This window comes from Solanum verrucosum, unplaced genomic scaffold (genome assembly GCF_900185275.1).
Source record: "Solanum verrucosum unplaced genomic scaffold, falcon-dt-bn FXZP01000142.1, whole genome shotgun sequence".
Taxonomy (NCBI): domain Eukaryota; kingdom Viridiplantae; phylum Streptophyta; class Magnoliopsida; order Solanales; family Solanaceae; genus Solanum; species Solanum verrucosum.
In genome coordinates this window covers 884,860-912,207 of record NW_026020259.1, presented here as the reverse complement: position 1 = coordinate 912,207, position 27,348 = coordinate 884,860, and the positions used below count along the sequence as shown (strand labels likewise).

Below are 27,348 nucleotides of genomic sequence, written 5' to 3'. Positions count from 1 at the left end.
GAGAAGAAGGAAGAAGTTAGATTGTTCGGTAGTAGTTCGAGTCTCTTGCCTCTCCTTTCGCGCCTTCTCTGTTTCTTTCTTTTTCCTTTTTTTTCGTTGTCTTGTAGAATATACTTAGACAACTCCGTGGACGAGCTCTATCGAAAAAATATGTAAAAAATATCATAGACGATAAATGAGTACTGTGCGATAAGCTGGACTCAGAAAGTACGTACCAGTTTTGAATTTTGAGATCTCATTTGTATATATTGAAATGTTAATATATACTAATATAACATAATATGAAAAATAATAGGAGACAAATTTGGACGGATTAAGATCAAAACATCAAACTCGTCAAAATACAATTAAAATTTTACTTGGGTCATAATTCAATCCGCTCAATTTTTACTAAGTTTTAATTATTTTATTCATTTTTTTCAAAAAAAAATAATACCTAATAAAAAAAACCAACTATATAAAAAATATCATATTTGAAAAAGTTATTTTAAAATATTTTGATAAGAATTTGCATGAGTCAAATTGAATTACATATCTGAAATAAATTGAGATAATAAATATTGATCTTTTCACGTAACTGCTCCTTTAAGCTACTAAAACTCTGTGACAATGACTATTGTTCAGTTACAACGAGTATAGGAGCATGAGGAAAGAATGCACTTTTGAGGAAATTTGAAAAAGGCAAGGCCAGCAAATGAAGTTAGAGAAATAGAAAGAAATTTTTTATTCATGAGTATGAACTTTATGCCTTTTTGAGTACAATAATAAGGACCTACATAGCTGAATTTTATACACCTTAAGAATGGCAGCTCTCCTACAAAAGAAACTGCAGGTGGTTGGTTATACTTATACCGGCTAAACTTCTCAGATCAACAAAAAAGGTGGATCCATCGGTATGACGGGAAGAAATCTCTACAAGTTATCGACGTCTGCCAAGGGCATTTTCCAGTAGTTCCACAAGTTAAAATCTTCCTGCATTTACAATGAAAATCCAGAACAATGTCATGGCCCGTCAAAAGACCATATAGAAGAGTCAAAGCTCCAAGAATAACCAGTAAATGAAAAGTTGGTTCTTTGCATAATGCGTGCAAACAGAAAAGAATGAATATATATGTCATACAAGTCCGCCAATTGTTCTTCTTTCCCCCCCTAAAAGTAAAAAGAAAAGAAAATCCGGGAATGCAACACGCCATAACAGCGTAATTGCTAATAAGAGTACTAGAAACTATACAAGTTTTAATCTTCTTCTCTGGATTTTGACGATGTTTTCGAGTCTCTAAATGAGATTGACTATGCTAATAACTTATTTCCGGTTATTTGCATAATTTTTTTTCATAGAGTTGACTCCACTAACTATGAATCTTCCTAGTAGAATTGAGGACACCCAAAAGATAATGCGTACTATCTAAAATTGAAAATAACAGGAATTTGATGTTTGACAGCTCGTCCTGTAAACTTGCATTTCATGGTGCAATATGGCTCTAAAACTTCTCAAATTCAATTACTTTAGAACAAACAAAGATGAGATATTAAAAAAGAGAGTCATCGCGCACTAACCTGCTCAACCATGGATGTAGGAGGGAACATGTCATTAACTAGAGTGTGTAATGAAGTATAGGATTTCACGTCAATTTGGTGGTTAATAGCTACCTCCCCCTGTAAGTCCAATTCAACATGTTAGACAAGAGTGTAAAACTTGACAAACTGTACATACAGTTTTTTAACAATAACGCAAAGGAAAGAGTGCGAACCTTTGGGTTTATTATAAAAATTTTGCCTTTTGGAATTCCAATTTTCCTGTAACTGAGCTCATCAGTGTCCCTATTCCCGAATCCCGCATAAAAGGGGTTATAGTCTGGTGGAAAAAGTGCTTTAATGTCCTGAAATGTAGAGAACACATTAGAAGGTGGCAAACCATTGGAGAGATAAAGAAGGATCGAATCCAAAAGGGGTCATTTGGTATGCAGCATTAGCATCTGGATTAGGTAAATATATATTATTTTTTAGAACTATCTGGATTAGGCAGATAAGATGTATAATCTCCACTTGGTACAATACTTGACTCTCTATTTGTAGTGTTTTTCTTCAATTAGTTGCATGTTTCTTTTTCCATTTTCTTTTTGTTTAGATTTTTATTAAAAAAGTTAAACTTTTCAAGAATTTATTGTAATTGCCCGAAAAAAGGTGAATGATGAATATTAATATTAAGGATTTTTGCACTTAAAGAAACAATATTTGTGTAAATGTATTTGGCGCTACAATCTGATCAGTATTGTACCAACTAATAGATTTGGGTTAAAACTGAAATGCTGATAAAGTTACCAGGAATTTGATCCTGAAACCAAACGTTGGTCAAGGATTTCAAGTCAGCCCTGAATTCCCTAATTAACATCCCTTTTAAAGAAACTAATATCCACTTCATACATTCATGCATACTTAAAGACAGCTGAAAGAACCATCACTATTTTGAGTACTAACCTCTAAGCAGGCAATCTTGAATTCATGAGGAGCTCTTCTTATAACTGCCATGACATAGAAGAGAAAAGGTAAATTTTGTTAGAGATCAAATATAGGCCAACCTTCTTTATCATATCAGTAGGAAAAGTCAGTAAACTTGCTCCAGCGAAAGAGCTGAAGATTTCGGATAACTCTCGTTGAAACCAAACACCAAGAAACGTGTGAAATTGGCATATGCATACATAATGCACTTTGACAAAGACTAAAGGCAAAAAAAGGACTTTCAGCAAATTTGTACTTACCTTCTCTGTACAATGAGGGAAATAAACCATCAGGTGAAATAACAACAGGTCCAGGTGGTAATGATTTCCCATCCTACAGATCATTTACACATTTCTGGTCAGTGAAATCTATTGCACAATCAGAATTCTACAAGAAAGGACAAGCAAACAGAGGCCAGATCCAAGATTTCCTAAGGTGGTCTATACAGTTGAGCCATAATAGTGTTAGACAAAATGCATCCTCAGAAACTCCTTTCTCCATAAAAGAAAGAAAAAACATATGTAAGGTCTGAGAACAAAGTACGGGAGGAAAACATGGAGAATAAAAATGAAAAGAAAGGCTAGTAAAAGCTAAATCTCAATTCCAACACCACAAGTACTCAAAACGTGTAAATATGGCAGTAGTCGATCAGTTGGTGAGTTTTGAGTAAATTCTGTTCATATTATTTGATTTTCTGTTAGTAGATTGGCAAACCAATCAACAGATCTATTAGAGCCTCTCTTTCTTTGCTAATTCACTTGCAGCAGCATGTTATACCCAAGCAGGAAATAAAGCCAGAACTTCAAATCTGAGAACAACTTAAATAAGGATAAAAACTAGATTTGAATAGTGAGGAAGGCAAGTTGATAACAAGGCTGGTTTTTTTGATAGTTTTCTAGATTTTCGGTTGCACCTTCAAGTTGCTAAATTTTCCAAGATTATAGAAATACACAAAAATGAGCAGCTGTGCTTCACCAAAACAGCTAAGGGAGATGTGTTGATGTTGTCTCTTCTATTTTTCTTTTTAATTGATATAGCAACCTTAAAACTCAAGCTACGCATAGTAGGTCCCAAGCTGCCTGATAAGGAGGAGGATTGGGGTAGTTAACGGTCAACGTATAGTTTGAGATAGATGAGTAGTTGATAGATGCTGATTGATATAGCAACTGTCAATTAAAAGAAAAAATCAGTGTTTTGAAGTTTCATGCATAGCCACGCATAAAAAGCCTACGGTGTGTACCACCTCACCAACTTTGGAAAAAGCTTCTTGAAGCCCTTCTGAGGTAGTATGTTTGCTAAGACTGGAAAAAGAAAAGATTTTGTATATGATTCGCACAGACATCGGTGTTTAGATCTCAGATTACCAAGGTTCTACTGACATTTCTAGGGTGTTCATTTGATCATGTTCTAGTCTCGCCTTGAAGTGTGGAGAAGAAGTGAGAGAGACAGAGGTGGAGTGAGGGGAGAAGTGAAGAAAACCGATACCTTAATAAACTATGTATACCCCTAATTTCAGTTTTCAGTTTTCTCTTTTTCTAAATTAAAAAGGAAAGAAAAAGGAGACTGCATTGGAAAACAGAAATCCCTGCACAGAGAATCAAAACAAACAGAAAACAAACCTAATTTTTTTTTAAAAAAAACACACAAGAAAGCAGTACCAAACAGACCAAGATTTTTGCCTTGGTCAACTCTCTTGGTTTAAACCAAACAATTTACAGCCATACATATGACAGAGTCCCTTCGGAAACATACGAATCGAGAAATGGTCCTACATGTAACAGAAAATCCAACTAACATGCTCCCTTGGGATTCAAATAAATATTCTGCCTCTTTTAGGAAACTAAAAACTAGTGTCATCGGTATTTCATGTAAACGGGATTATGATTACCTGTTTGAGATTGAACAGAAAACTTTTGGTCAGATAAGCTTGAACAATTGCTCGTGCACTGAGAAAGAGTAGCTGATACCCGTTTTCCTTCAATCAAGAGAAAGCCAATCCATCAATAAAATAATGGAGAAATATAGTTCAACATCAATGAAAATGGAAGTGAGAGATCATAAACATTAAACCAGCTTCGTGTCAGTCAATCATACTACTTCATATCTACAAAAAATAGAAAACGAAGAATAAAGAGGGAAAGGAGATATAAGAGTTCATACTATATACATATTACTCTTCGACCCAACTTCTGCACATTGTATAGTGTCCAATATGTTGAATCAAACACTCTGCCGTGAGGTATGTAACATTGCAGATCTCACCTAAGCAAATATCTTATATAAGGGTCTTGTCATCCTGTACGAGTGGGTCTGCGGATTAGCCTGCCTCACTTCATCTAAAGTTATGGTAACTTGAACACAGGACCTTCTAACTAATTATCTTATAATTCTTCCATGCTTGCTTACTAAAACCTTTTTCTTTCCCATTTTTTATATGGACAAACCCTATATGATACCATCAATGTTTTACTTTCCTCTCTGCATACGTTAAATAGATTTCCTGCTCATCTCTGGTTGACATGTTTATCAATCCCATTAAGTGTCATGGGCATAGCCATCCTGCAACATTTTTCTCGTGCTGAAGCATACAACAGCATACCCACTGTAATCTCATAAGTGGGGTCTGGGAGGGTAGAGTGTACACAAACCTTACCCCTACCTCATACTGAAGCATCAAATCCTGAATTGCCACATTCCCACTCCAACACAGAAAGAACTAAACCCTTTCCACATAACAAAAGAAGAATGACAATCTTTCCATAGGTAACCCTAACTAAAATAACAATTCAGGATAAATTTACTTTATAGCTACAATAAGTCAGCAAACATGTTCAAGGACATGAATTCCCAAAGTATTGTTGATATCTACATTCATACAGAATCATATATCACAAAGGCAATACAGCAGTTGACTTGCTACATGAATAATAGAAATGTATTAATAGAAAAAGATGCAGGAATTACTATAATATGACAATAATGAATACACTTGGTGGTACTTGATGCTACTTGTTGCCACACTACTTGTCTAGGAAGGTGTTTTCCATGGTTAAAGTATTAGTTGTCAAATATAAGAATGGTTCAAAGATTAGTTGATATGATGACTTAAAGACGAAGAGAAGTTCAAATATAGGACAGAGAAAGGAATACCTTGATTGCACAGAAAAGTCTAGCAATTCCGGAGTGGGTCCAGTCCTTTCCAACCAACGGCATGAACTGACCAAGAACATCAGACCTAGACATAAAATATGCACTTGTTAAGTTACGTTAGAGAACATGTCCTCATTCGGGCCTACTAGGTACATAATAGTGTAATACTATACCAGAATGAGAAAATGTTCCAACAAACAGTTCTATTTTATAATATTCTTTTTGCTCTCAAATCAGTTTTTTTCATAACGTATTAAAATTTATTAAATGAAGGGCAAAACACGCCGGTATACAAGAAGTTTACCAAAGAGTAGAAAACTTCACAAAAAAATATTGGTTTCTCACATCAGCTTAAAGGTGAGAACTTTGGACATGTGAAACTAGGTTATCCTATAAAAATCTGAAGGCTGAACTGGCTTTAATTTATTAAGTTTCTAGCATGATAGAGGTTCTTGCACAGGGGCAGAACCAGGTAGGGTCACGTTCGGTGGAAAAATACAGTGTTTATACATGCTTAAAATTATAAAAACGAAAGTTACCAATTCAAAAAATAAAAAAAAAAAACTATAAAAACGAAAATTATGAATATATAGTAGATGTTGAACCCCCCTTTGATTCTTCATGTGTTTACTTCTCATATTTTGAACCCCTCAATGAAATCTTGGCTTCACCACTGGTCTTGCAAGCAACTCATCAGGTAAGAGACAACCACTTAGATAGTATGTAAAGGCTAACAATTTTTTGCAGCTTGAGGTATGATGATCAAAAAGGCTTACTTGGTAATAGTCCCATCAACATCCGAAATTACAATCCGAGTATTCCACTTCCACAAATATATATGGGCTTCAACCTGTTTTAAGACCAAAACAATAAAAAACCTACATTTTTTTGAAGTTAATGAATTTGCCACAAGTAACACAACAAACCTTTTGGTCTCCTAGGACTCGAGTGGAAAAAATGAAAGTCACCAAATTCTGACCCTCTTTCAGTTTCAAAGATTCAATTTGACCAGTAGAAGGGACATTTGTTCTCACAAGTTGCTTGCGAGGAGATTCCTTTCCTCCTTGTGGTGATGCTGTTTGTTCTGTAGGCTGGTTCAGTGAGATTGATTCAGAATCAACAAACACCTCTTCATTTGATGAATTACTGCTAGTGTGTTCGATTGTCTTAACTCTTCTAAATGGTATTGGCCAAAGCCTCCATCGTCGACCAGGAGTTGAAGGCAACCCACTATCATCCTCTCCTGTTTTTAGGTTCTTTTCCTGCTCCACGGGTATGACATCAGTAGAGTCAACTGGTAATTCCATATTGTATGCAGCCATCCCGAGAACGATAGGAGCTGCTTTGTCCCATTGTAAATAGTTTCCTTGAATTCGGACAGCTAAATTTGGATTGTTAATTATGGATTTTGCGGAGTTTCTGAATTCCTCCTCAGAAACGCGATTTGCCTCAAAGGCTTCTCTAGCAGCAGCAGAACCCATTCCAGCATGAAGCAAGTTCCTACAAAGAGATATCTCTACTCCTGCAGATATCACTAACAAAATGTGTGAACATAATGAGAAGAAGAATTAATCAAATTGAACAGCTAGATGAGACACTATAATTTTTTTAATTAAAAAAAAACAAGAGGCACACTTTCTTGTGCTTGAATCAGTTTCTGTACCTTTAAGCAAAGCTGCAGTCTGATGCTCCACATTATCACATTCGGTGCTTTCATCTGATCCTTGCAGTTCACTTTGTGCCTGCTCTGCTGCTACTGTTAAATCTGCCTGTTCCTTTGACTGTTCATCATTCACAAAAAGATGGTCTCTTGCACTATCTGAACCATTATGCTCTATGTCCAAGTCATTTTTCTGAAGGCTTACACTGTCAGAATCATGAGTGCCATTTTCATTTCCCAATTTCTCAGGATGTATATCTTCGGCACTGATTGCAGAAAGACTCCTATGAGACGTCTCCTTTACATCTTCAACAACTCCCTGAATTTCCGACTGAGAAACCGTATCTGACTGATTAACCTCATCTTCAGCCTGCATGGCGAATGCAGATAGCTCTAGACAGCTCTTGAAAACATCATCCCTCTTAATGCTGCATGATGTGCTCTCCACAGTACTCTTCATGGAAAGATCTGCTTCCCGGTTCTTCAGGTCATTTTCCGGAGTTCGATCAAGACGTTTCCCATCTACTTCAGAAACTTCTAACTGGTGCTCAACTGTAGTGCTCTCGTTTTTCACGTTGCAAGTGTCTCCTGATGCAATTTTTGATGAGTTCAGACTGCTGAAATAATCGTCAGCCCATGTACTATCACCTGAATTAAACTCTGAGCTATCATCACAAAAATCAGTCCCCTGACCAGGGCCCAGATGAAACTGAGGTGTGTCTAACTCGACATCTTCCGTATTCCTTTCAGATGATGAGATAGGCGCTGTCAGTATATGGCCATCCACGCTCACTAGAACAACTTCCGAACTCAAGTCCTGTGATTCTAAAACATGCTCCATATCCAAATTATCATATCTACTGGAACCATATTCTGATAAATCAACCGAATCATCCAAAGAAGATTGGTCATCCTGAAACTCATAGAATCTTCGGTCAGCATCAGAATCTACCCTATTCAATCGATCCATACCTAAAGTAACACGTTCATCTCGTAATGGTAAATCAGCAGCATTATACTCATCCTCCTCATTTTTAGACAGCACATCATCTTTTCTACTTTCGTTATGGTTACCATCACCAAGATTACTAGTATCCCCTTCACTTTTCAAACTATCGGGCTTCTTCAAGCAACCATTTTCTTCATTCTCATTATCACCAGTAGCCTCTTTGATAAAATACGCTTCACCAGAATTATCAAGATACATGTGAAAATCAGCTTCTTTGCCATTAACTTCTATTCTAACTACCTTTTCTGCCCCCTTAAGAACACCTTGAAATTTACCGAATCGAACATACCAAGGGGTACTCCTAAAAGTCCCATCATGTTGCTTCACAACAATTATGTCAACTGCTCCACCAAAAGGGTGAAATGGGGTAGCAACTGAATATACACCTTGTGTTATAAAGCTACTAACTTTACCTACAACATTCATCTGTTCAACTACCAAGAAACTTAATATCCCCAAAATTACACAATAATCAACAGCTCACAATCAATCAGCTTCAGAAAGATCTTAATTGAGCAGTGGAAAACAGAATACAACAATACCTGCATGCAACAGATTTAAAAAAACAAAAACAAATTTAAGACCATGCATAGTATCAAAAATGACAAATTCCAAAATAATACAAGAAAAATCCAAAACCCCTAAAGAACAAAACTTTATATCAAGATTCTTGAAATTACAAAACCCCAAATGAGAATTGAATCTATATAATGCATAAAAACCAAAATAAATCTTGAAAACACAACCCCAATTAGCAAAATAAGATCACATACTTACAGATTGAAGAGAAAAATAAAATCTTGAAGCTCCAAGAATGGATGGATCAAAATGAAATTAATCTCACAGCTGAAAAGGGTTGATGAAAAGAAGAAAATTAGAAAATAATATCAAGAATTTACTCCATTTAATATATGCAAAACAAGAAGACTATACCAGGAATATTATGAGGGTATCTTTCTTCTTCTTTTTTCTCTCTCTCTGGGAAGTAGGTGATCTCTGTTGATTTTTCTAATATTTTGTGTAATAACAAAATTGTCAAAATCACTTAAAATACAGCTAAAAAATGCTGGAAGAAAAAAGAGGATTGCTTTGAAATTTGGACTGATAATAATATGAAGAATTGAATGAATTTTTGGATAACAAACACACAACCAGAGTCAATAAATTCCTTCCAACTTGCCCCAAAAAATAAAAACATTCCTTAAATATGCAAATGGAAAATAAATAAGTATGGCCTTTAGGTTTTCGTTAATTCCATTTATGCCCTTACTCTTTTCTTAAAATTACATAATTACCTTCATTATTGTTGTAAATTTGGGTTGTTGAAAAGGGTATTCTTGAAAATTTAATTTTGATAAAGCTTTTTTCAACCTAAAAAAAAAAATCTCAAGAAACTTGCTCGCGTTACTATTTGGATGTGCACTAGTAAAACCTCGTAGCATGTAATATTCATAAACCACATAAAAGATATAAATTGTATGAGGTAAATTTGATATGATAAGCTCACCTAAGAAGACGTTGATTGAGAAAATTGATCCATAATCTTCTTTATGAAATATCATTTGTTGCACTAATTCAATACTCCGAAAAAAAATTTAGTTATAAACTATGTTTTCTAGTTTCTCGAGAAAAGGGGTTCTAGAATTAGATCCTTGCTTCCTAAGAAGTATCGCCTTCTTATTTTTTTAATATTTTTCATGAGAAGTCATCATTTGACCCATGAAAAGTGGTTTTAGTATTTATAATTTATTTTATATATTTTTAGGGTCAATAACACTTCCATCCTTAAGTTATTAATACATAATAATGTATTTGATCTTTGTGATATATAATTAAATTATTTAATTTTTAGTTAGTTAAAATATTTGTTTTTGGCGTCTTCACATAGAAAATATGTTACTATTTCGCTATTTATAAAATTATATTATCATAAATATGGAATTAAGTGATGAGATAATTAATAATTATGATTAAAAAAATTTTAAAAAAAGAGATCATAAGTGTCAAATTTAACTAATTGAAGATTTTATGTGCTTCATCAAATATCACAAAAATTAAAATTTACCAATATTAAGGGACTAAAGTGCTATTAACCAATTATTTGAACTTAATTTTACCTCAAAATTTATATATATGTAAAAAGGCTCTAAATAAATACAAAAAATAAATTTTGAACTCAGTAAATTAGATGAGGGTGTATAGAATTATGAATATTATTTTTTGTGGGTGGGGTTTGGGGGGGGGGGGGGGGGCGGATTCTAGTCTAGATCTTATTTTAGAAATAATAATAGAATGTTAGGAAATTTTTCAAGAATGTGCATTGGAAAAATATATTTATGAGATATCTATGAAAACCAAGACAAGCTTGACTTTTGGGAGGTGATGTGCTTAAATCAAAAGAAAATAATTCTTCTATTTTAATTTACTAGTTAAATTTTGATTTGAAACATCTATTAAGAAAAATATAAAAAAAATTTAATTTATCAAAAATAAAATTAAAAAGAAAAATTAGATTAAAAAATATTTGACAAGTGAATAGAAACGGGAGAAGTAGCTATCCAGCTCATGTATAGTTAGGCACACAAGTTCACGTTAATCTTTGTCACCGTCTATATGTCTAATAATGTTTGAAACATCCATAAATATACATATGCAGACTAATAGGAATAATTAAAGGAACAAGACATTCGAAAGCGAGGGGAAGAGATCTCTTTTCTGCAACAAAAAAAAAAAGAGCAGATTTGACTCGGTACTAGGTAATATTGAAAATATATATATTCCGATATATTAAATATGAATTAAAATTAATTAGATAATAAATTCCTTATCCGTTGTTTAAAGTGAAATTTATATTATGAAATGATGTTAATCTCTCATGGGTGATATTTTTCCAAGATAAATATACATGTCAAACTAATAAGAGTAGTATTTTTGGTATGAGCTTTATTATATTAGGCTAAGGCTTCGTTTGTTTGTACGAGGTTTAAATCTGAATGATTCATACATTGGACTATTAAATATATTTGTTTTCATTAAGATTTCAAACATTTAATGGGTTTGAATAGATTAAGATCTAGAACAGAGTCTTAATATTATTAAGAGATATTGATAATATTCATCATCACTCTATCTACAATCACCAGCCATCATCACTAACCATCTTTGTCATCACAGTCACCATCACTAACCACCTTTGTCATTACAATCATTTCCACCATCTCCACCACTACTAACCACCTTAGTCATCATAACCACCATTACCATCGTCTACCACCAACCATCTATGTTATCACAATGTTGCTAAATATTACTATGTAACACTTACCTCCTCCATCATTATGATTATATCTATAACTACCACCATTATCGTCTCTGTAGTCACCGCTATGATCTCCACTATCTCTGTAGCCACCGCCATCTCCACCACCACCACCATCTCTGTAGTCGTCACCATCTCTACCACCACTATCACCAATATTGTCAATTTCTACTACCAATAAACCACGCCATCACAATTAATACCACCGTCAATTACCACCATACATCAAATCGACAAATTAATAATTGCCTTATTTTGAATGTCAGGAAATTTGTTACACAATGATGTACTAATAGATTAAGTATTAATTTGTTTAAACATAGTCAAACATACCGTTATAAAAAAGGGCCTGCCCAATTCCATCTGATCCAAGCTTTGCGGGTCAAAGAATTTGAAGGGTTAGGACGGGTTCACCGTTCATTTGGAAGGGCCTGAAAATGCTCAATCCAACCCAAACGTAGAAGGGTCGTGAGTTGGGGTGGACTAACCTTTTTTTTCATTCTTTTTTCTTTTCAAACTTAAAATTCTAGGACATCGAGAAGATTTTCAAATCAAATATGACAAACAATGGTGTTGTTTCAATAACACTAGCAAAAAATCTAGTGTGATTACTTGTATCTAGGATACTAGATACGCGAGATAGATGTATCTAGTGTGATGCATCCACATACGCGAGCGAGATAAGAAAGTGACGAGCGAGATGAGAGGGAGGCGAGGACGCGGGATTTGTCAATGTATCCTAGATGCATGCGAATCCACTTGGATAGAGTATATCTAAAAATAAATTACACATAATTTTGAGTTCATGTATCCCGAGATACATGTCTCTGGACACACAAAAAATTGGTAAGATTCGTACTATTACAATATAGCGTGCACTAAGTAATTAGCTCATACACTAGTGAAATTTCTATAAGTTACCCTAAAATAAATAATTTTGACCCATGAACCGACCTCGACCCAATCCCGATCAAGTCTCAAGGGCAAGGGCTTAAATGGGACGGACTTATAAGCCCTAGTTTTAAAGAGGCTTGAAAAATTCTATCTCAATCCTACCCCGATAACGGATTGGGTTGGGCCGTCCCCATGGGCTTAAGCCCATCTTGACGGCTCTAGTCAAACATAATTTATTTTTTGAACCCTAGAATAATCCGCAGTCGCTACAATCTCTGTCACAGCCTCTGTCCTTCGGGTGAACACTTTATGCGCACTAGATAAATCTCCACTGTGTAATAACCTGCAAACCACACAAAAATTATATTTAATCCTAATTGCCGATTTTCAAATCTCTCTTTTTCAACTTTGTTTTTCTAATTCATTCTCATAAAAACCGTTCAAATGTCAAGTCAACGTTAATTAGTTTAGAAGATTTTGATTTTGGAAAATTAAATTCAAACATAATGAAAAGATAAAAGTTTGATCAAATTTGTTCCTCACATTATTTTTCAGATTTTTTTATAAATATTTCACTATCAACAATACATTATATATTATTTAATTATATACGTGACCTCAATAGGATTCAATTCAAATCTGTATTTGAATTGAAATTTATTAAAATATTTTTTTTATGTATATATAGTAGTTTAATAAATGTTGAACTTTGTTTGTCTACTTCGTATATTCATTTCTTCATAATTTAAATTCCTTGATGAATATTCTAACTATGTCATTAAATTATTCATAAAATAAAAATACATAATTTTCTCCGATTGATATTGTTTTTTTCTTCATTATTTTCACCATGACTTCTTTGTTATTGCTTTTCCTTTTCATACTATTTACTTAAGCTGAAGGTGCGACCTCAGGATTCGTTCGAAATCCCATGAACACAAACGAAATATGCTATCTTATCACGAAATAGAGGAAACGACCAACAAAGGTTGTCTCGTTGAAAATAATCTTTTTATCTTCACAAATAGGAATAAGTTTGTGTATACATCGCTCGCTCTACACCTTACTCGTGGAATTACACTCGATACATTGTTGATTACGTTGTCTTTTATTTATTCATTTTTTTTTCATCTCTTTATTTTTATTGTTTCATATATATATATATATATATATATATATATAGACCTCTCTTTGTTTTAGATCCCAAATTCCCACCTAATACATTAGATCTAACGCACATAGGGTCAATATCGTCATTTCAAAGCAATTTCCTGTTAATCTTATTCCAGATTTCATTTTCTCCCACTTTCTCTTCACCAAATTCTCCTCCGCCGTGCTCCGCCGCCAAATTCCACCATCGCTGCCGTATCCAACGCCGGACAAAAAATGTTGAAATTACCGACCCTCCTTCTCCTTCTACTCTGCCTCTCCTCATTCACCTCCGGCGAGATAAAAAAACTGAAGATCCGATCCGATAACCGACCCATGATCCTCTTCGAACGATTCGGGTTCACACGTACGGGTCAAGTTTCCATTAGCGTCTCCTCTGTCTCCGTCATCTCCAGTCTAGCTACCCCTGATCCTTCCGGACTCGGATTCTTCCTCCTATCTGAAGAATCCCTAATTCAAGTCCTTATTGAGCTTCAACAAAACCCTAATTTCTGTGTCCTTGAATCCAATTACATTCAACATTTATTCACTTTTCGTGATCTTTCTCCTCCACCCAATTCGTCATTCGATCGAGCTTACCCTGTAACTTCCCCTAATGAATACTCTCTCTTCTTCGCCAATTGTGCTCCTGAATCAAAAATTTCAATGGATGTACGCACTGAGCTTTACAATCTCGATGGCCGCGTTAAAGATTATCTGTCTGCAGGTTTTATTCGATTACCCACTTTGTATTTTTTTTCTGATAAATTGCTCATTTTGTATAATTTTTTTGCTCGTTTTGTTGGTTATTTTGGGAAATATGTTCATTTGATCAAATTGAGCTTCCTGCAAAATATGAAAATATGATAGTGAAAGGGACCTTTTGGTTTGGTATGGTGGAAATGTTTTCCTTGATGTAACCATTTTCTGCGAAATCCTACTAGTTTCGTTGATGAAATGAGTTTTTAATGGTGTGTTAGACCTGAATTGTGAAAACAAAATATATTCTTTCATGAAATTTGCTTGGTTACTTGAATTGTGAAGAGCTTAATATAACTTCATGAACTCATTTTCGTATGCTTTTTAAGAGGGAAATATTTTTCATCAAAATGAAGAGTATAACTTGGTAAAAGTCATTTCTTTTGCAAATGTCCAGCTCTTACCCCCTCATCCTAAAAAAAGAAAGAAGCTTTCCTTATGGCGTATTAACCAAACACAAGCAAATGATCAGAATGATGATTTCCCGAATAAACATTTTTGATGGAAATGTTTCGTTCGAACAAATTATAATACTCAAATACTTCTACTACCTTGTCATATTCAAATATTATGCAAAAATGGGTGCTTTGAGAGCTGGTGTTTAAATCCCCTGTTTTAAAAGTTCTGCATTTTAAGACCAAGTGGAAGTTATGTTGGGGCGGGATTAACTTGTTCAAAGTTATGCCCGGACAGGCATTTAACAAGTTATGCTCCTGTCTGGCATAACTTCAAACAAGTTGCACTGGTGAGAGTGTTTCACCCTTAACCAGAGGTCTTGGGTTCGAGCCTTGGGTATGGAGAAAATCATGTTGGGAGCGCCACCCCAGAATGGTCCCTGCAGAGCGCGATCTGGATTTAGTCGGAGCTCCAATGTGGGCTTCGGACACCGGATGGGAAACCAAAAAAAATAAAATGCCCCGGCTAGGGACACTTTGAGCAAGCTAGGCCTTGCCAACCTACTCTTGCAAAACTTCCTTACACTGGGACAAACGTTAAACAGCAAAACCTGAAATGATCCTATTTGTGCAAATCTCTCAATATTATGATACCATGGCAAGCCAATTTGGTTGAAATAGCCATAATGCAGGTACCCACTATGCATTTCTCATCTCTCTGCATATTCAACTTCTCATAATCTTCCCCTCTTTCTACAGGTCTTACGCAGTTGCCAACGTTGTATTTTTTGTTTTCCTTGGTTTATTTTGGCTTCTTGGCCGTCTGGGTCTTGGTGTGTTTGAAGAATAGGATATCAGTGCATAGGATTCATGGACTTATGGCACTTTTGGTTGTAATGAAGGCGTTGAATTTGCTTTTTGCTGCTGAGGATAAGCATTATGTTAAGGTTACTGGGACTGCACATGGATGGGATGTGTTGTTCTACATTTTCCAGTCCATGCGTGTGGTTTTGCTTTTCACTGTTATCGTTTTGATTGGTACTGGGTGGTCATTCTTGAAGCCATTTTTGCAAGATAGGGAAAAGAAGGTGTTGATGATTGTGATTCCGCTTCAGGTTTTGGCTAATGTGGCTTCGGTCGTTATTGGTGAAACAGGTCCTTTTATTAAGGACTGGGTGACATGGAATCAGGTCTTTTTGATTGTTGATATTGTGTGCTGCTGTGCTATTATTTTCCCCATTGTGTGGTCGATTAGGTCATTGAGGGAGACTTCCAAGACCGATGGGAAGGCAGCAAGGAATTTGGCAAAGTTGACTCTTTTCAGGCAGTTTTATATTGTGGTGATTGGATACTTGTACTTCACAAGGATTGTGGTTTTTGCATTGAAGACAATTGCCGCGTATAAGTACCAATGGGTGGCGTCCTCTGCGGAGGAAATAGTGAGCTTAGCTTTTTACATTGTCATGTTTTACATGTTTAGGCCTGTGGAAAGGAATGAGTACTTTGTTCTTGATGATGAGGAAGAAGAGGCTGCAGCATTGGCTCTTCAAGACGAGGAGTTTGAGCTGTGATTTTGAAGTCTTTTGGAGGGGGTCTCTTCCCGACATTTTATACAGTTCTCAGCCTAACACTGTGAGTTTTACCTGGAATGGCAGTAGGTTTACCGGAATGAATTACAATTCACTGTTGTTTGGAATCACAATACAGACCTTTTATTTTTTGTATAATGGAATTGTTATATAAATCTCATTAATCATGATTTTGTTTCATCTGTCCCTTTTATCATATTTCCTAGGCTTCTGCTGAAGTTGTATGCTCATCCTAGAGTGGTTCCCCTAAGTTTTGCCCACTTATATAGTGGTAGCAAATGGATGGGTCGGACTGAATTTGGAAGTGTCTAAATGGACTATTTTTTGTCACCCCTAATAATAAGATTACTGCACTGATAAAGTATATATATCATCAACATTGACCACATCTTGACAGTTCTGTTGTTTAGGGGCTACTGAGGATTGAAATGATCTTGACAGTGTTTTCTCACGTCTATGCATTGTGACAATGTCGAAGAGGATTTCATTTGCCAATGTTTTTCTGAAATTTAAACTTAAAAAGTGTCTAATACCGAATAATTGAAACAAGTGGTAGTTCGAGTAGTATCTAAATAAAGGGACTTGAGGAGACTATCATAAACATGAAGGGCCTTCTAAAAGTATAACGCTTGATGACTGGATCAAACAATCCAAGCAAAAGCTAAGAACAAACAATCCAAACAAAAGCTAAGAACATCTCCTTTTTGGTCCCTCCTTGGACGCAAAACAATGTCATTCAAAATATTGATAAGGTTATATTATTTGGACTTTCATCTCAGCTTTTCCTACCGTAAATGAAAATAGTTCTCTGATGGAAGGATTGAAGCCTGGACAAGAAGGTACACAATCCAAGCATTCCAAATCATCATCGACATCCTAGCAATTGAAGATCGCCAACAGGGAAACAAAACATAGATTATCTTGGAGATGGATGAGATTACTGAAGAAGTCGCACTGTAATTTGGTTATTAAGACAGAAGCCTCTGTTCTTCGTAATAAATGCATGTGTTGCCTTAGCCTGCGAGGGAAACTCCACAAAGACTGTTCTAGTTGGTGGTCTGCAACAAATAATCCAGAAATCCATCTAATTACTAACAGAGAACACATAAGAGTGAATAAAGCCAACGGCATGTGAGTGGTAGAGCTTAGATACCTATCAGAAGCTCGTTGTGGTCTGCCGAACATTTGGATTGCTGATGCATCATACTGGCAACCAGCAAGGAAACGTTCCACATCTTCGGCCACTGCATTTCGAGGGACCCCTACCAATAAAATCTGATATTGCCAACAATCATCATTAGATTTTTGCTTCAAAGCATGAACCTCATCATTCAGAAAAAAAAAGAATAATTCGTTGTTTTTTAAAAATAAAACTAGCATCCGAGTCAGGTTGAACACACCTCAACTACTACACCGTAAGTGTTACCTCCCGGCAACACAATATCAAGTAACTATGCTATGACTAAGGCTTAGACATATAGAATGAAATCACCTAGTATATTTTTTGTCTCCTATTAGTTGAGGTTTTTATTTTTGTTATCAGCCCTTCCACCACCATCTACCACAGCCCAACACACAGAAAAAAGGATGGAGACAGTAAACATTAGAGTCTACAGACCGGACTTACAGTTTTTCCATCATAGCGTGGCAAAGTGTCCCACTGTTGACGACCAACCTATAATCATCAAAAAGGTAGAGGAAATGACAATTTTGCATGTGACCCTCCAGAGATTAATAATCAAGATGTATATTGAAACAGTACCCTCTCCATTCTGAATAAGCCACCCTTCCGATTTCCTTCCCTAAGTGTAGCCTCATAAGAATTTCGAGTAGGGAACTGAATCATCCTATTCATGAGATAAAATAGGGAATAGCGCAGTAATAAGTATTTTCATTCTGATAAAGCAGTAACAGTAATATTTAAAATATATTAAGCAAACGGGCAAGAAAGCTTAGACTACTCTCTCGTTGAACAAACAACTAAGTACAGAAAAAATGCAGGAAAAATCGACAACTTCAAGACCTATTGGTGGAAAAGGAAACAACTGTGACAAGAAACATCATTAGGAAACTGGAATAAACTAAAAAGTAATTTATTACCCACATTGACCAAGTATTGGTGGTGTAATTCAGATTAACTCACAAGCTACTGGTCAATACTGCCGTACAAATTATGTAAAAAATGAAGCAAGACATTCAATCTGATTAACAAATGATATGTCCTGAAAACTCCACGGGGCCTTTTGGTTTGCAGCATAAGGTAGTGCAATTTATATATCAAACAAGGAATAAATATGCATTGTTCGCTTACCTTTTTTATCGTCCCCATATACTCTACATTAGTTAATCTCTGCATTACAATTCCTACATTACTAAGCCCTGCATAACTAAATCTTTGCATTACAATCCCTACATTATTAATTTCCGCATAACTAGCTCCTAAACAAAATGGCCCCTTAGTTTGTTTGGTTGTTAAAGTAACGTATTTTGTTAATAAGCATCTTCATGTATTAAATAGGTGCTGAATTATATAAAAGTATGTATAAGAAGCCCTTTTCTTAAGGGTTTATGGTCCAGTAGCATTACACTCTTAGTTATTCATTCTAAACTTTTGACAAAATAGTATGAGTCCAAATATTGCTAACAACTGATAAGATAACCCTTCATCAAAACAAATGATAAGATTACCTTTACATAGAATCCATATCCTGTCAAGTTTTTATACATTGATCCTTCCATGAAATTGCCTATACCAAGAGAGAATACCTAGAGTGCAAGGAAGTGAGGCTTGATACCAAGGCCATCCAAAAGAAAGAAAGTTTCAAGTATCTTTGGTCCATTATCCAAAGTAATCAAGAGATTGATGATGAAGTCACTCATCGTATTGGTGCAAGGTGGATGAAATGGAGGCTCACTTCTGGAGTCTTGTGTGATAAGAAGTTGTCACCAGAACTTAAAGGCAAATTCTACAGAGTGGTGGTTAGACCGACTATGTTGTATGCCGCGGAATGTTGGCCAATTAAGAACTCTCACACCCAAAAAATGAAAGTTGCGAAAATGAGAATGTTAAGATGGATGTGTGGGCACTGGGAGAGATAAGATTAGAAATGATGATATCCGAGACAAGGTGAGAGTAGCCTCGATTGAGGAAAAGATACGAGAAGCGAGGTTGAGATGGTTCAGACAAGAGATAAGGAGATGTGCAAATGTCTTAGTGTGTAGGTGTGAGAGATTGACTATGGATGGTTCCTGGCTAAGTTGCTCGGACGGTCCAAAAATGTTGCCGCACCCATGTCAGATCCTTAAAAATGCACTACTTTTGAATAATCCGACACGCACCCAATGAAATTTTTGAAGAGTCCGAGCAACATAGGTTCCAGGAGAGGTAGAGGTAGGCCAATGAAGTATTGGGGAGAGGTGATTAAACAAGACTTGGCACAACTTCAGTTGACCGAGGACTTGACCTTAAATAGGAGGTTATGGAGCACAAAGATAAGGGTACAAAGTTAGTTAGGTTGTAGAGTATTGTCCCACTTATCCTTCCAAACTACAAATCGTGGTATTATTCTGGTAGTTTCTTGTTCTTCGACCTTTGTTACTATTTTATGTTTCTTGTACTTCAATTATAGTATTATTTTGTTGTTGTTACTGTTCCTCCATAGGAATGCTCTGACATGCTTTCTTTAGTATTATTTCTCTTCATTTTTCCTATCTTCTTCACATTTCCTCGTCTCTATTCATCTCCCATATGTCCCTCCTCTCCTCCCCCACATGCAAACACATACTAATAGAGCTTAACATTGATGGATTTTCATCTGCTACACTTTTTTTGCTCTTCCTCAAACGGAGAAACAAAATATGATATACTAAAAGAAGTAAAATCATGTTTACTCCATTAAAGGAGTAATAGTTATGTATTTATATGATCCCGGCCACCATGGATGGTAGTGATGGCTCAGCTTTAGCCAAAAGCCTATAATTTAATATTGTCTTTTGTAGTTTGAAAGTTGGGTCTAGGGTATGGCAGTTCAGTTTGGAGAAGCAAGAAAGAGAGTGAAAAATTGGTGGGAGGGTGTGTGGTGCTACTGTGAGTAACAATTTAACAAAGCAGAAAAAATTTAGATGGCCTGGGCAATAGCTTATCATGGTTTCTCTCTTGTTCGTGACCATTGTGTTATGCTGGGTATAGAAATTTCGAACTCAGGAATGATGGATAATTTAAAATAATCTTGTTGTTTAACAGTAAAAAGGAAAGTGAAGAAATGGTTTTAGATCATAGAGATAGACTGAAGGAGGAGAGGTGGACCAGGTGGTAGCTGGCAGAGATGGGCAGGAGAGAGAAAAAAAGCATGGGTGGCAGTTCTTTTTCTGAAAAGTGTTCGTATTTTTGAGTAGGAGAAAAGAATTTTTGAAGAAGGAAACATTTGACTTGGGTCAATTGCATCATGTGTAAAGAGGCTGCATGCTTTGGATTTGCTTTTGGCTTTCACAGCCGTGGTGTAATTGTAAGCACTTTCGTCATAGACATTGTTAAACCTTAAATCATAAAAGAAAACTTACACTGAAACTGGAGCATAGTTCATGTTGTACTCAAATCTAACGTCATCTGGGCTCAATCTAGAACTCCCTAACATGTTAAGAATGTCACTCTTCCTTGTATGCTTCCCAGTGACAAAAAGTCTCCCATAAACCAAACCTGGGAAATAGAAATACCAAGATCCTGGATCAATCTCGTATATGATTGCATATGCATTTGTGTCACCAAAAGAAAAGGAATAACTCACATCTTTATTAAAACTTATCCACTCTACATGTGTGGAATAAAGGAAATTGACGCAAAAGAAGTGGATATAAGGAATCCATAACTTTTTCATGGTTGATAATTGCCTCCAACACCACCTATGTGATCTTCGTGAAGCATAACTAGAACAAGCTTGTAACTTAAATAAAGCAAGGGGATGGAGTAGTTTGATGGTTAGCATAAAATTTGCCAAAATAGGATAGAACAGTGAACTCATATGCACACGTGTGGCAAGGATACAAAGTATTCATATAGCTGACCCCAATTACTCCAACTAGTGTGGATTGAGGTGTAGTTGGTTGATTGATGATTATTACCTCCACTCATGTGTTAAACTCACAAATTTTTCAATACAATTAAATCCAACAAAATATTTTCACTGCCATGAGTAACTAAATCTCAAGGTGTTTAATACGTCAAATACTTACCTAATACCTAGTAGCAAACTAACAATGCTCAAACAAAAAGCAAACAGGGAAAAGCCAGGTAAACTTGATAAGTCCTTCATAACCACTTAAACAATGTTTTCAAAATTCTCAAGCATTTACCAGGGACACAATTACCTAGTAGAAAATTGAAAATGATTAATGAATAAGCAGAACAGCCAAAATCATAGATCCTAAACACTCAAATATTTGAAAAAATACGCATGTAAATTAACAAGACTGCGTAAAAGTACAAATAAGCAAAAGGGTATCCATAATTTCTTGCATTATGCATATCCAATCCAAAAAGTTAACAAAACCATTGGAAAAAACAAATTCCAATAAATAAACAACAACAAACAACTCTCAATTTGGTTTTCTGTTCTGCAATGAATCTGTTCTAAAGGAAGACCTGCCTATACTGAAGAGGGGCTGGTTCACGGTAACGAATGGTGGTATCGATCGGGGCAAGCACAATACTCGTTCCCGCAGCCCCAGTGAAATCCCACAAAATAGGATCTGGGCAGGGTAGACAGTGTGCAAGTGTGCAGATATACAGAGGTTATTTCCCACAGACCCTTGGTTCAATTCTAATAAACAACCAATGATTTCAAAAACAGGGACACAGTTACCTAGTAGACAATGCTCAAAGCTTAATGAATAAGCAGAACAGCCCAAACCATAAACCCTAAACACAGAAATATTTGAAAAAAAAACCACAAAAAAACAGATAAAAGTACAAATAAGCAAAAGGGTATCCATAATTTCTTTCATTATGCATATCCAACCAAAAAAACTTGAACAAACTACTGAAAAAAAAACAACTTCCAACAAACAAAAAAATTGAACTTTAAGAATAAATATAACATCAAGATCATTTTTTTATCAAATATTTAAAAGATTCATGTATACCAGAAGATGGGTTTCGGAGGAATGGATCAGATGAATTGTCCTTCTGGGGTGTTTCCATTTGGGTCGAAAACTGTCTGCAGAGAGGCAATGTCAGCCCTTGATTTTGAATACTCGTTTGAATCGAACGGTTCGATTTAGCCACAGCACGCAATAAACCCATCATCTTGGAACAACTTCGAAGCTAAATGTTGAGAGTACAGTGAAGTTTCGGCTATGGTTATTGAAGAAGAAGACTCTGTTAACAATGGCAGCGGCCCAAGTATTAATACGAATTCACTAATAGTACTAATACGATGTCGTTTTCACTGATGAGGTATCAATACGGCGCCGTTATTCACACATAAAATTATAGTAAATAATATATATATATATATATATATATACTAGTAAAGAAAGCCCGGGCAGCAACATTAATAAAGTTATATTGTTACTCTCTCCGTCCCATATTAGATGAGAATCTTACTAATTATTTTTTTTTTCATATTATTTGAGCACTTATTAAATTAGGATAGAATTAATTAATTTTTTTCCATTTACCCTACAATTAATATGACCATTCCTATATTGTATGTGTATTTTTTGTAACTCATTTCAATGTGCATTGATATAAACAAAGGGTAAAATGGTGAAGTCTTCCAATGTATTAATGATTTCTTAATCACCGTATAAAGTTGGAAGTGCCCATCTAATATGGGACGGAGAGAGTATAGTTTATGTATTGTTATAAAATTAGTAAAGATTGTTATAATATATTTTTCTCATAAGAGAGCTAATATAAAAACTTATTTGTCATTTGTCTTTTTAATTTCAATTTCAAATAGCAAATAAATGTACCGATAAGATTGAGGATAGAAATGAAACATATCTTTCTAAATTTAAGTAAAAATAAACAGAGTAGAAGTAACATTAGGGTTATCGATAGGACGATTCATTCGGTTATTTTTAAAAAAATTATATCATTCAATTTTTCGGCTATTTTATAATGTATAACCAAAATTAAAATTTTAAAATCATCCTAATCCTAATTTATGTGACACAAGCAGTACAAAAATTAGTCTTTTATTTGTTGTCTTGTAGATATTTTAAGTTATTATTTATTGTAAATTATAGTACTTTTTATTAAAGTTTTTAAAAACATATGTTACTTTTTATGTTTGAGAGTTAAACCAATTTTTTTTATATTTCTTTTAATTTTATATGTGTTTTGTCCTTTTCCATTTTCAAAAACTAATACTCTGTCCATTTCATTTTATATGTCATTTCTTTTTATAAATATATTGGTTATTCCCTCTTCTTATGTCATATATTATGAAATTTGAGAAGTTATTGAAATTTTTATATGATTCTAAAAATATTTTAAATTGTTAGCTATTGTGATTTGTAGTACCTTTTTTTTACAGAATTTTGAAAATAATATTTATTACTCTATTTGTTCTAATTTATGTGGCACATGCAAAATTTCAAATATTAACCATTTTTTATATGTCTCTTTACTATATTAAGTTGTTAATTATTGTATTTTATAGTACATTTTGAACTTAATTTTTAAAGAATATATGTTATTTTCCATGTCCCAATTTATGTGGCATTAATTGATAGATTTGTTGGAGTCGAGAGAATTTTTTTGTTAATTATTGTAATTTATAGTTTCTTTTTCGTCAATTTGAAACAATATATGTTCTTAATTGATAGATTTTTTGGAGCCGACAATTTTTTTTGTTAATTATTGTAATTTATAGTTTATTTTTCGTCAATTTCAAACAATATATATTTATCATATAATCCATTTTATGTGATAGCAATAGAATTTAGAGAGTCAATTAAATTTTTTATATAACTTTTAAATATTTAAGCTATTAATTATTGTAATGTATAGTATTACTTAGATTATTTTTGAATATAAATGTTACCTTTTTTATCCTAATTTATATGGCATTGATAGAATTGAAAGTGTCAAATAATTGTTAATTATTGTAATATGATATGTAGTACTTTTTATGTAGTTTTTACTATTTTTAAGCATACTAAGTATAGTATTACTTATATTATTTTTAAATATATTTAATTCTACTACTTATATATATATTTTTTAGTAGATAAGTGTGAATGTGAGGGTATTTTTAAATACTCAAAATACCCTCACTTTCACACTTATCTAGTACTTATATTATACATTATATATATTATATAGTAATTTTATATATATTATATAGTAATTTTTTTTAGTAGATAAGTGTGAATGTGAGGGTATTTTTAAATACCCAAAATACCCTCACATTCACACTTATGTTCAACCCTCTCCTTTTTTTTTGGTGCCACGTGTCGAAAGAGGAGTGAATTTATTCACTCTTCTTATATAGTAATTATAGTTTATTTTTCGTCAATTTCAAACAATATATATTTATCATATAATCCATTTTATGTGATAGCAATAGAATTTAGAGAGTCAATTAAATTTTTTATATAACTTTTAAATATTTAAGCTATTAATTATTGTAATGTATAGTATTACTTAGATTATTTTTGAATATAAATGTTACCTTTTTTATCCTAATTTATATGGCATTGATAGAATTGAAAGTGTCAAATAATTGTTAATTATTGTAATATGATATGTAGTACTTTTTATGTAGTTTTTACTATTTTTAAGCATTCTAAGTATAGTATTACTTATATTATTTTTAAATATATTTAATTCTACTACTTATATATATATTTTTTAGTAGATAAGTGTGAATGTGAGGGTATTTTTAAATACCCAAAATACCCTCACTTTCACACTTATCTAGTACTTATATTATACATTATATATATTAGATAGTAATTTTATATATATTATATAGTAATTTTTTTTTAGTAGATAAGTGTGAATGTGAGGGTATTTTTAAATACCCAAAATACCCTCACATTCACACTTATGTTCAACCCTCTCCTTTTTTTTGGTGCCACGTGTCGAAAGAGGAGTGAATTTATTCACTCTTCTTATATAGTAATATATAAAAAAAATGAGCAGAAATTACACTTTAAAAAAGTTACACCAATTATCATTTATAAGTGACTTTTGTGCAACAAAATAAAGTTAAAGTAAATTTTTGAAATAAAAGTTATTAGTCAAATGATTATTTGAAAAATTAACTCAAGTAATATGTAACTACCTGAAATCAAGGTATTATTTATGATAAGAGTTTTTTTTATGGTTAGGATAAGAAATAGAAATTTTGTGACAATATACTAGGGCTGGGCATTCGGTATTTCGGTTCGGTTTCGGGTTTTTTTTTGTTTTCGGTTCTTGTACAACGTGTACCGAACACCGAACTGAAATAATTTGGTTTGGTTTTTGTTATGGGCCTGCTTAGTGGACTTTTTAAAATTTTGTAATTTTTTTGTTTATTTTAGGGAAAATTATGCGGTTAAGCAAACTTATACTACTTAATTACTCATTATAGCTATAGTTTGCTATAATTACCACTCACGACTAACATTATACATTAATTACGCGGGCTGACTTCGAGTTTGTATAATTAGTCATGTTTGTATATGTATAATTCGTCAGAATATACAAATACATATGTATAATATACAATTATCTAACCTATATACATATACAATTCACCTCTCTCCCACTCTCTGCCCTCTCTCGCTCGCCTCTCTCCTCTTTCTCCCAATCTCGCTCGCCTCTCTCCTCCCTCTCCCAATCTCGCTTGCTATATAAATACAATTGCTTATGTATAATATACAATTATCTAACATATATACATATACAATTCACCTCTCTCCCACTCTCTGCCCTCTCTCTCTCTCCTCCCTCTCCTAATCTCGCTCGCCTCTCTCCTCCCTCTTCCAATCTCGCTTGCCATATATACAAATATATATGTATAATATACAATTATCTAACCTATATACATATACAATTCACCTTTCTCCACTCTTTGCCCCCTCTCTCTCGCCTCTCTCCTCTCTCTCCCAGTCTCACTCGCCTCTCTCCTCCATATAACATGTAGCTACGAATTGTAATTATCAAACTATAGCTATGGAGAGTAATTAGACTATTTTTGAGTGGCTATATGTGAAAGTTCCCCTTTATTTTATTTATGTTTATTTCTTTTTGCTTATTTTACTCTGTTTTTCAAATTATTGTATGATTCAAAATAATAAATTGTCGTTAACATTGAAATTTAGCCTTGTTATAACATTGAAATTTACCGGTCGCTGTTGTGCTACGGCTGCCTGCTGGTCGATTGGCAGCTGCTGCGTGCTGCTGGTCGCTGGAACGGCCGACGCTACTATAGTCTGTAGACGACTAGACGTGGGAAGTGGGAACGGTAATTTTTGCCTTCTGGGAAGTGGGTTTGTAAAGTTGAAAAGTTTGAAAAGACAAACTTTTGTTTTTAATTTTAAATTATAATATTTATTTTTAAATATTAATAATTAATATAATATTAATATATATTAAAATTTAATATATTTCGGTAAACCAAAACACCGAAATACCGAATTACACAAAAATTACATACCGAAATATCGAAAAATACAAAACCATATACCGAAAACTGAAATACCAAAACCGAATTTCCAAAATAATTCGATTCGGTTCGGTTTTTCGGTGTTTATGCCCACCCCTACAATATACAAATGATTATGAGATTTTGAATATCCACTATTATAGGCTCACCTCACCTTGCATAAGTCTAAGAGCCTGTTTGACATTACGATTAAAAATTATTTATATTTAGAAGTGTTTTTCAAATTATTTTTTTTAAAAACAATTTGTGTTTGACAAATTCATT

The 27,348-nt window shown here is 34.1% G+C and overlaps 3 protein-coding genes across 6 annotated transcripts; 1 reads left to right on the top strand and 2 right to left on the bottom strand.

Annotated features, from left to right (window-relative positions):
- Nucleotides 1-700: 700 nt before the first annotated feature.
- On the bottom strand, nucleotides 701-9,494 carry LOC125833343 (phosphatidate phosphatase PAH1-like). 4 transcript variants are annotated; one of them, XM_049512485.1, is made up of 12 exons: nucleotides 9,252-9,494; nucleotides 9,092-9,164; nucleotides 7,313-8,860; nucleotides 6,576-7,183; nucleotides 6,426-6,499; nucleotides 5,650-5,734; nucleotides 4,388-4,474; nucleotides 2,760-2,832; nucleotides 2,479-2,522; nucleotides 1,752-1,880; nucleotides 1,558-1,656; nucleotides 701-972 (listed from the first exon to the last, which is right to left on the bottom strand). In XM_049512485.1, the coding sequence occupies exons 3-12, from the start codon at nucleotides 8,742-8,744 to the stop codon at nucleotides 913-915; spliced, it is 2,691 nt and encodes an 896-aa protein (XP_049368442.1). In that variant the 5' UTR covers nucleotides 8,745-8,860; nucleotides 9,092-9,164; nucleotides 9,252-9,494; the 3' UTR covers nucleotides 701-912. The 4 variants fall into 4 exon arrangements, with proteins under 4 accessions (XP_049368442.1, XP_049368439.1, XP_049368443.1 ...); XM_049512482.1 differs by having other exon boundaries at nucleotides 9,096-9,164; XM_049512486.1 differs by having other exon boundaries at nucleotides 6,576-7,171; nucleotides 9,096-9,164.
- Nucleotides 9,495-13,874: 4,380 nt separating this feature from the next.
- On the top strand, nucleotides 13,875-16,593 carry LOC125833383 (protein CANDIDATE G-PROTEIN COUPLED RECEPTOR 7-like). The gene is made up of 2 exons (XM_049512521.1): nucleotides 13,875-14,407; nucleotides 15,594-16,593. The coding sequence occupies exons 1-2, from the start codon at nucleotides 13,918-13,920 to the stop codon at nucleotides 16,403-16,405; spliced, it is 1,302 nt and encodes a 433-aa protein (XP_049368478.1). The 5' UTR covers nucleotides 13,875-13,917; the 3' UTR covers nucleotides 16,406-16,593.
- A 514-nt stretch (nucleotides 16,594-17,107) lies between these two features.
- On the bottom strand, nucleotides 17,108-22,813 carry LOC125833478 (uncharacterized). The gene is made up of 6 exons (XM_049512646.1): nucleotides 22,562-22,813; nucleotides 20,984-21,119; nucleotides 18,186-18,270; nucleotides 18,051-18,098; nucleotides 17,577-17,698; nucleotides 17,108-17,481 (listed from the first exon to the last, which is right to left on the bottom strand). Exons 1-6 carry the CDS (start codon nucleotides 22,722-22,724, stop codon nucleotides 17,361-17,363), a joined length of 675 nt encoding a protein of 224 aa, XP_049368603.1. The 5' UTR covers nucleotides 22,725-22,813; the 3' UTR covers nucleotides 17,108-17,360.
- Between the last annotated feature and the right edge of the window lie 4,535 nt (nucleotides 22,814-27,348).

What these genes read in the sequence shown, in the direction of transcription:
- LOC125833343 (XM_049512485.1), bottom strand. Translation starts at nt 8,744, where the DNA reads ATGAATGTTGTAGGTAAAGTTAGTAGCTTTATAACACAAGGTGTATAT. An exon ending in GACTGCAGCTTTGCTTAAAG is followed by an intron (nt 7,184 to 7,312) that starts GTACAGAAACTG and finishes ACATTTTGTTAG; the next exon opens with TGATATCTGCAGGAGTAGAG. An exon ending in TCCCTCATTGTACAGAGAAG is followed by an intron (nt 2,523 to 2,759) that starts GTAAGTACAAAT and finishes ATGTCATGGCAG; the next exon opens with TTATAAGAAGAGCTCCTCAT.
- LOC125833383 (XM_049512521.1), top strand. Translation starts at nt 13,918, where the DNA reads ATGTTGAAATTACCGACCCTCCTTCTCCTTCTACTCTGCCTCTCCTCA. An exon ending in TAAAGATTATCTGTCTGCAG is followed by an intron (nt 14,408 to 15,593) that starts GTTTTATTCGAT and finishes CTCTTTCTACAG; the next exon opens with GTCTTACGCAGTTGCCAACG.
- LOC125833478 (XM_049512646.1), bottom strand. Translation starts at nt 22,724, where the DNA reads ATGATGGGTTTATTGCGTGCTGTGGCTAAATCGAACCGTTCGATTCAA. An exon ending in CCTCCGAAACCCATCTTCTG is followed by an intron (nt 21,120 to 22,561) that starts GTATACATGAAT and finishes TCTATTTCCCAG; the next exon opens with GTTTGGTTTATGGGAGACTT. An exon ending in GCTTATTCAGAATGGAGAGG is followed by an intron (nt 18,099 to 18,185) that starts GTACTGTTTCAA and finishes TGATGATTATAG; the next exon opens with GTTGGTCGTCAACAGTGGGA.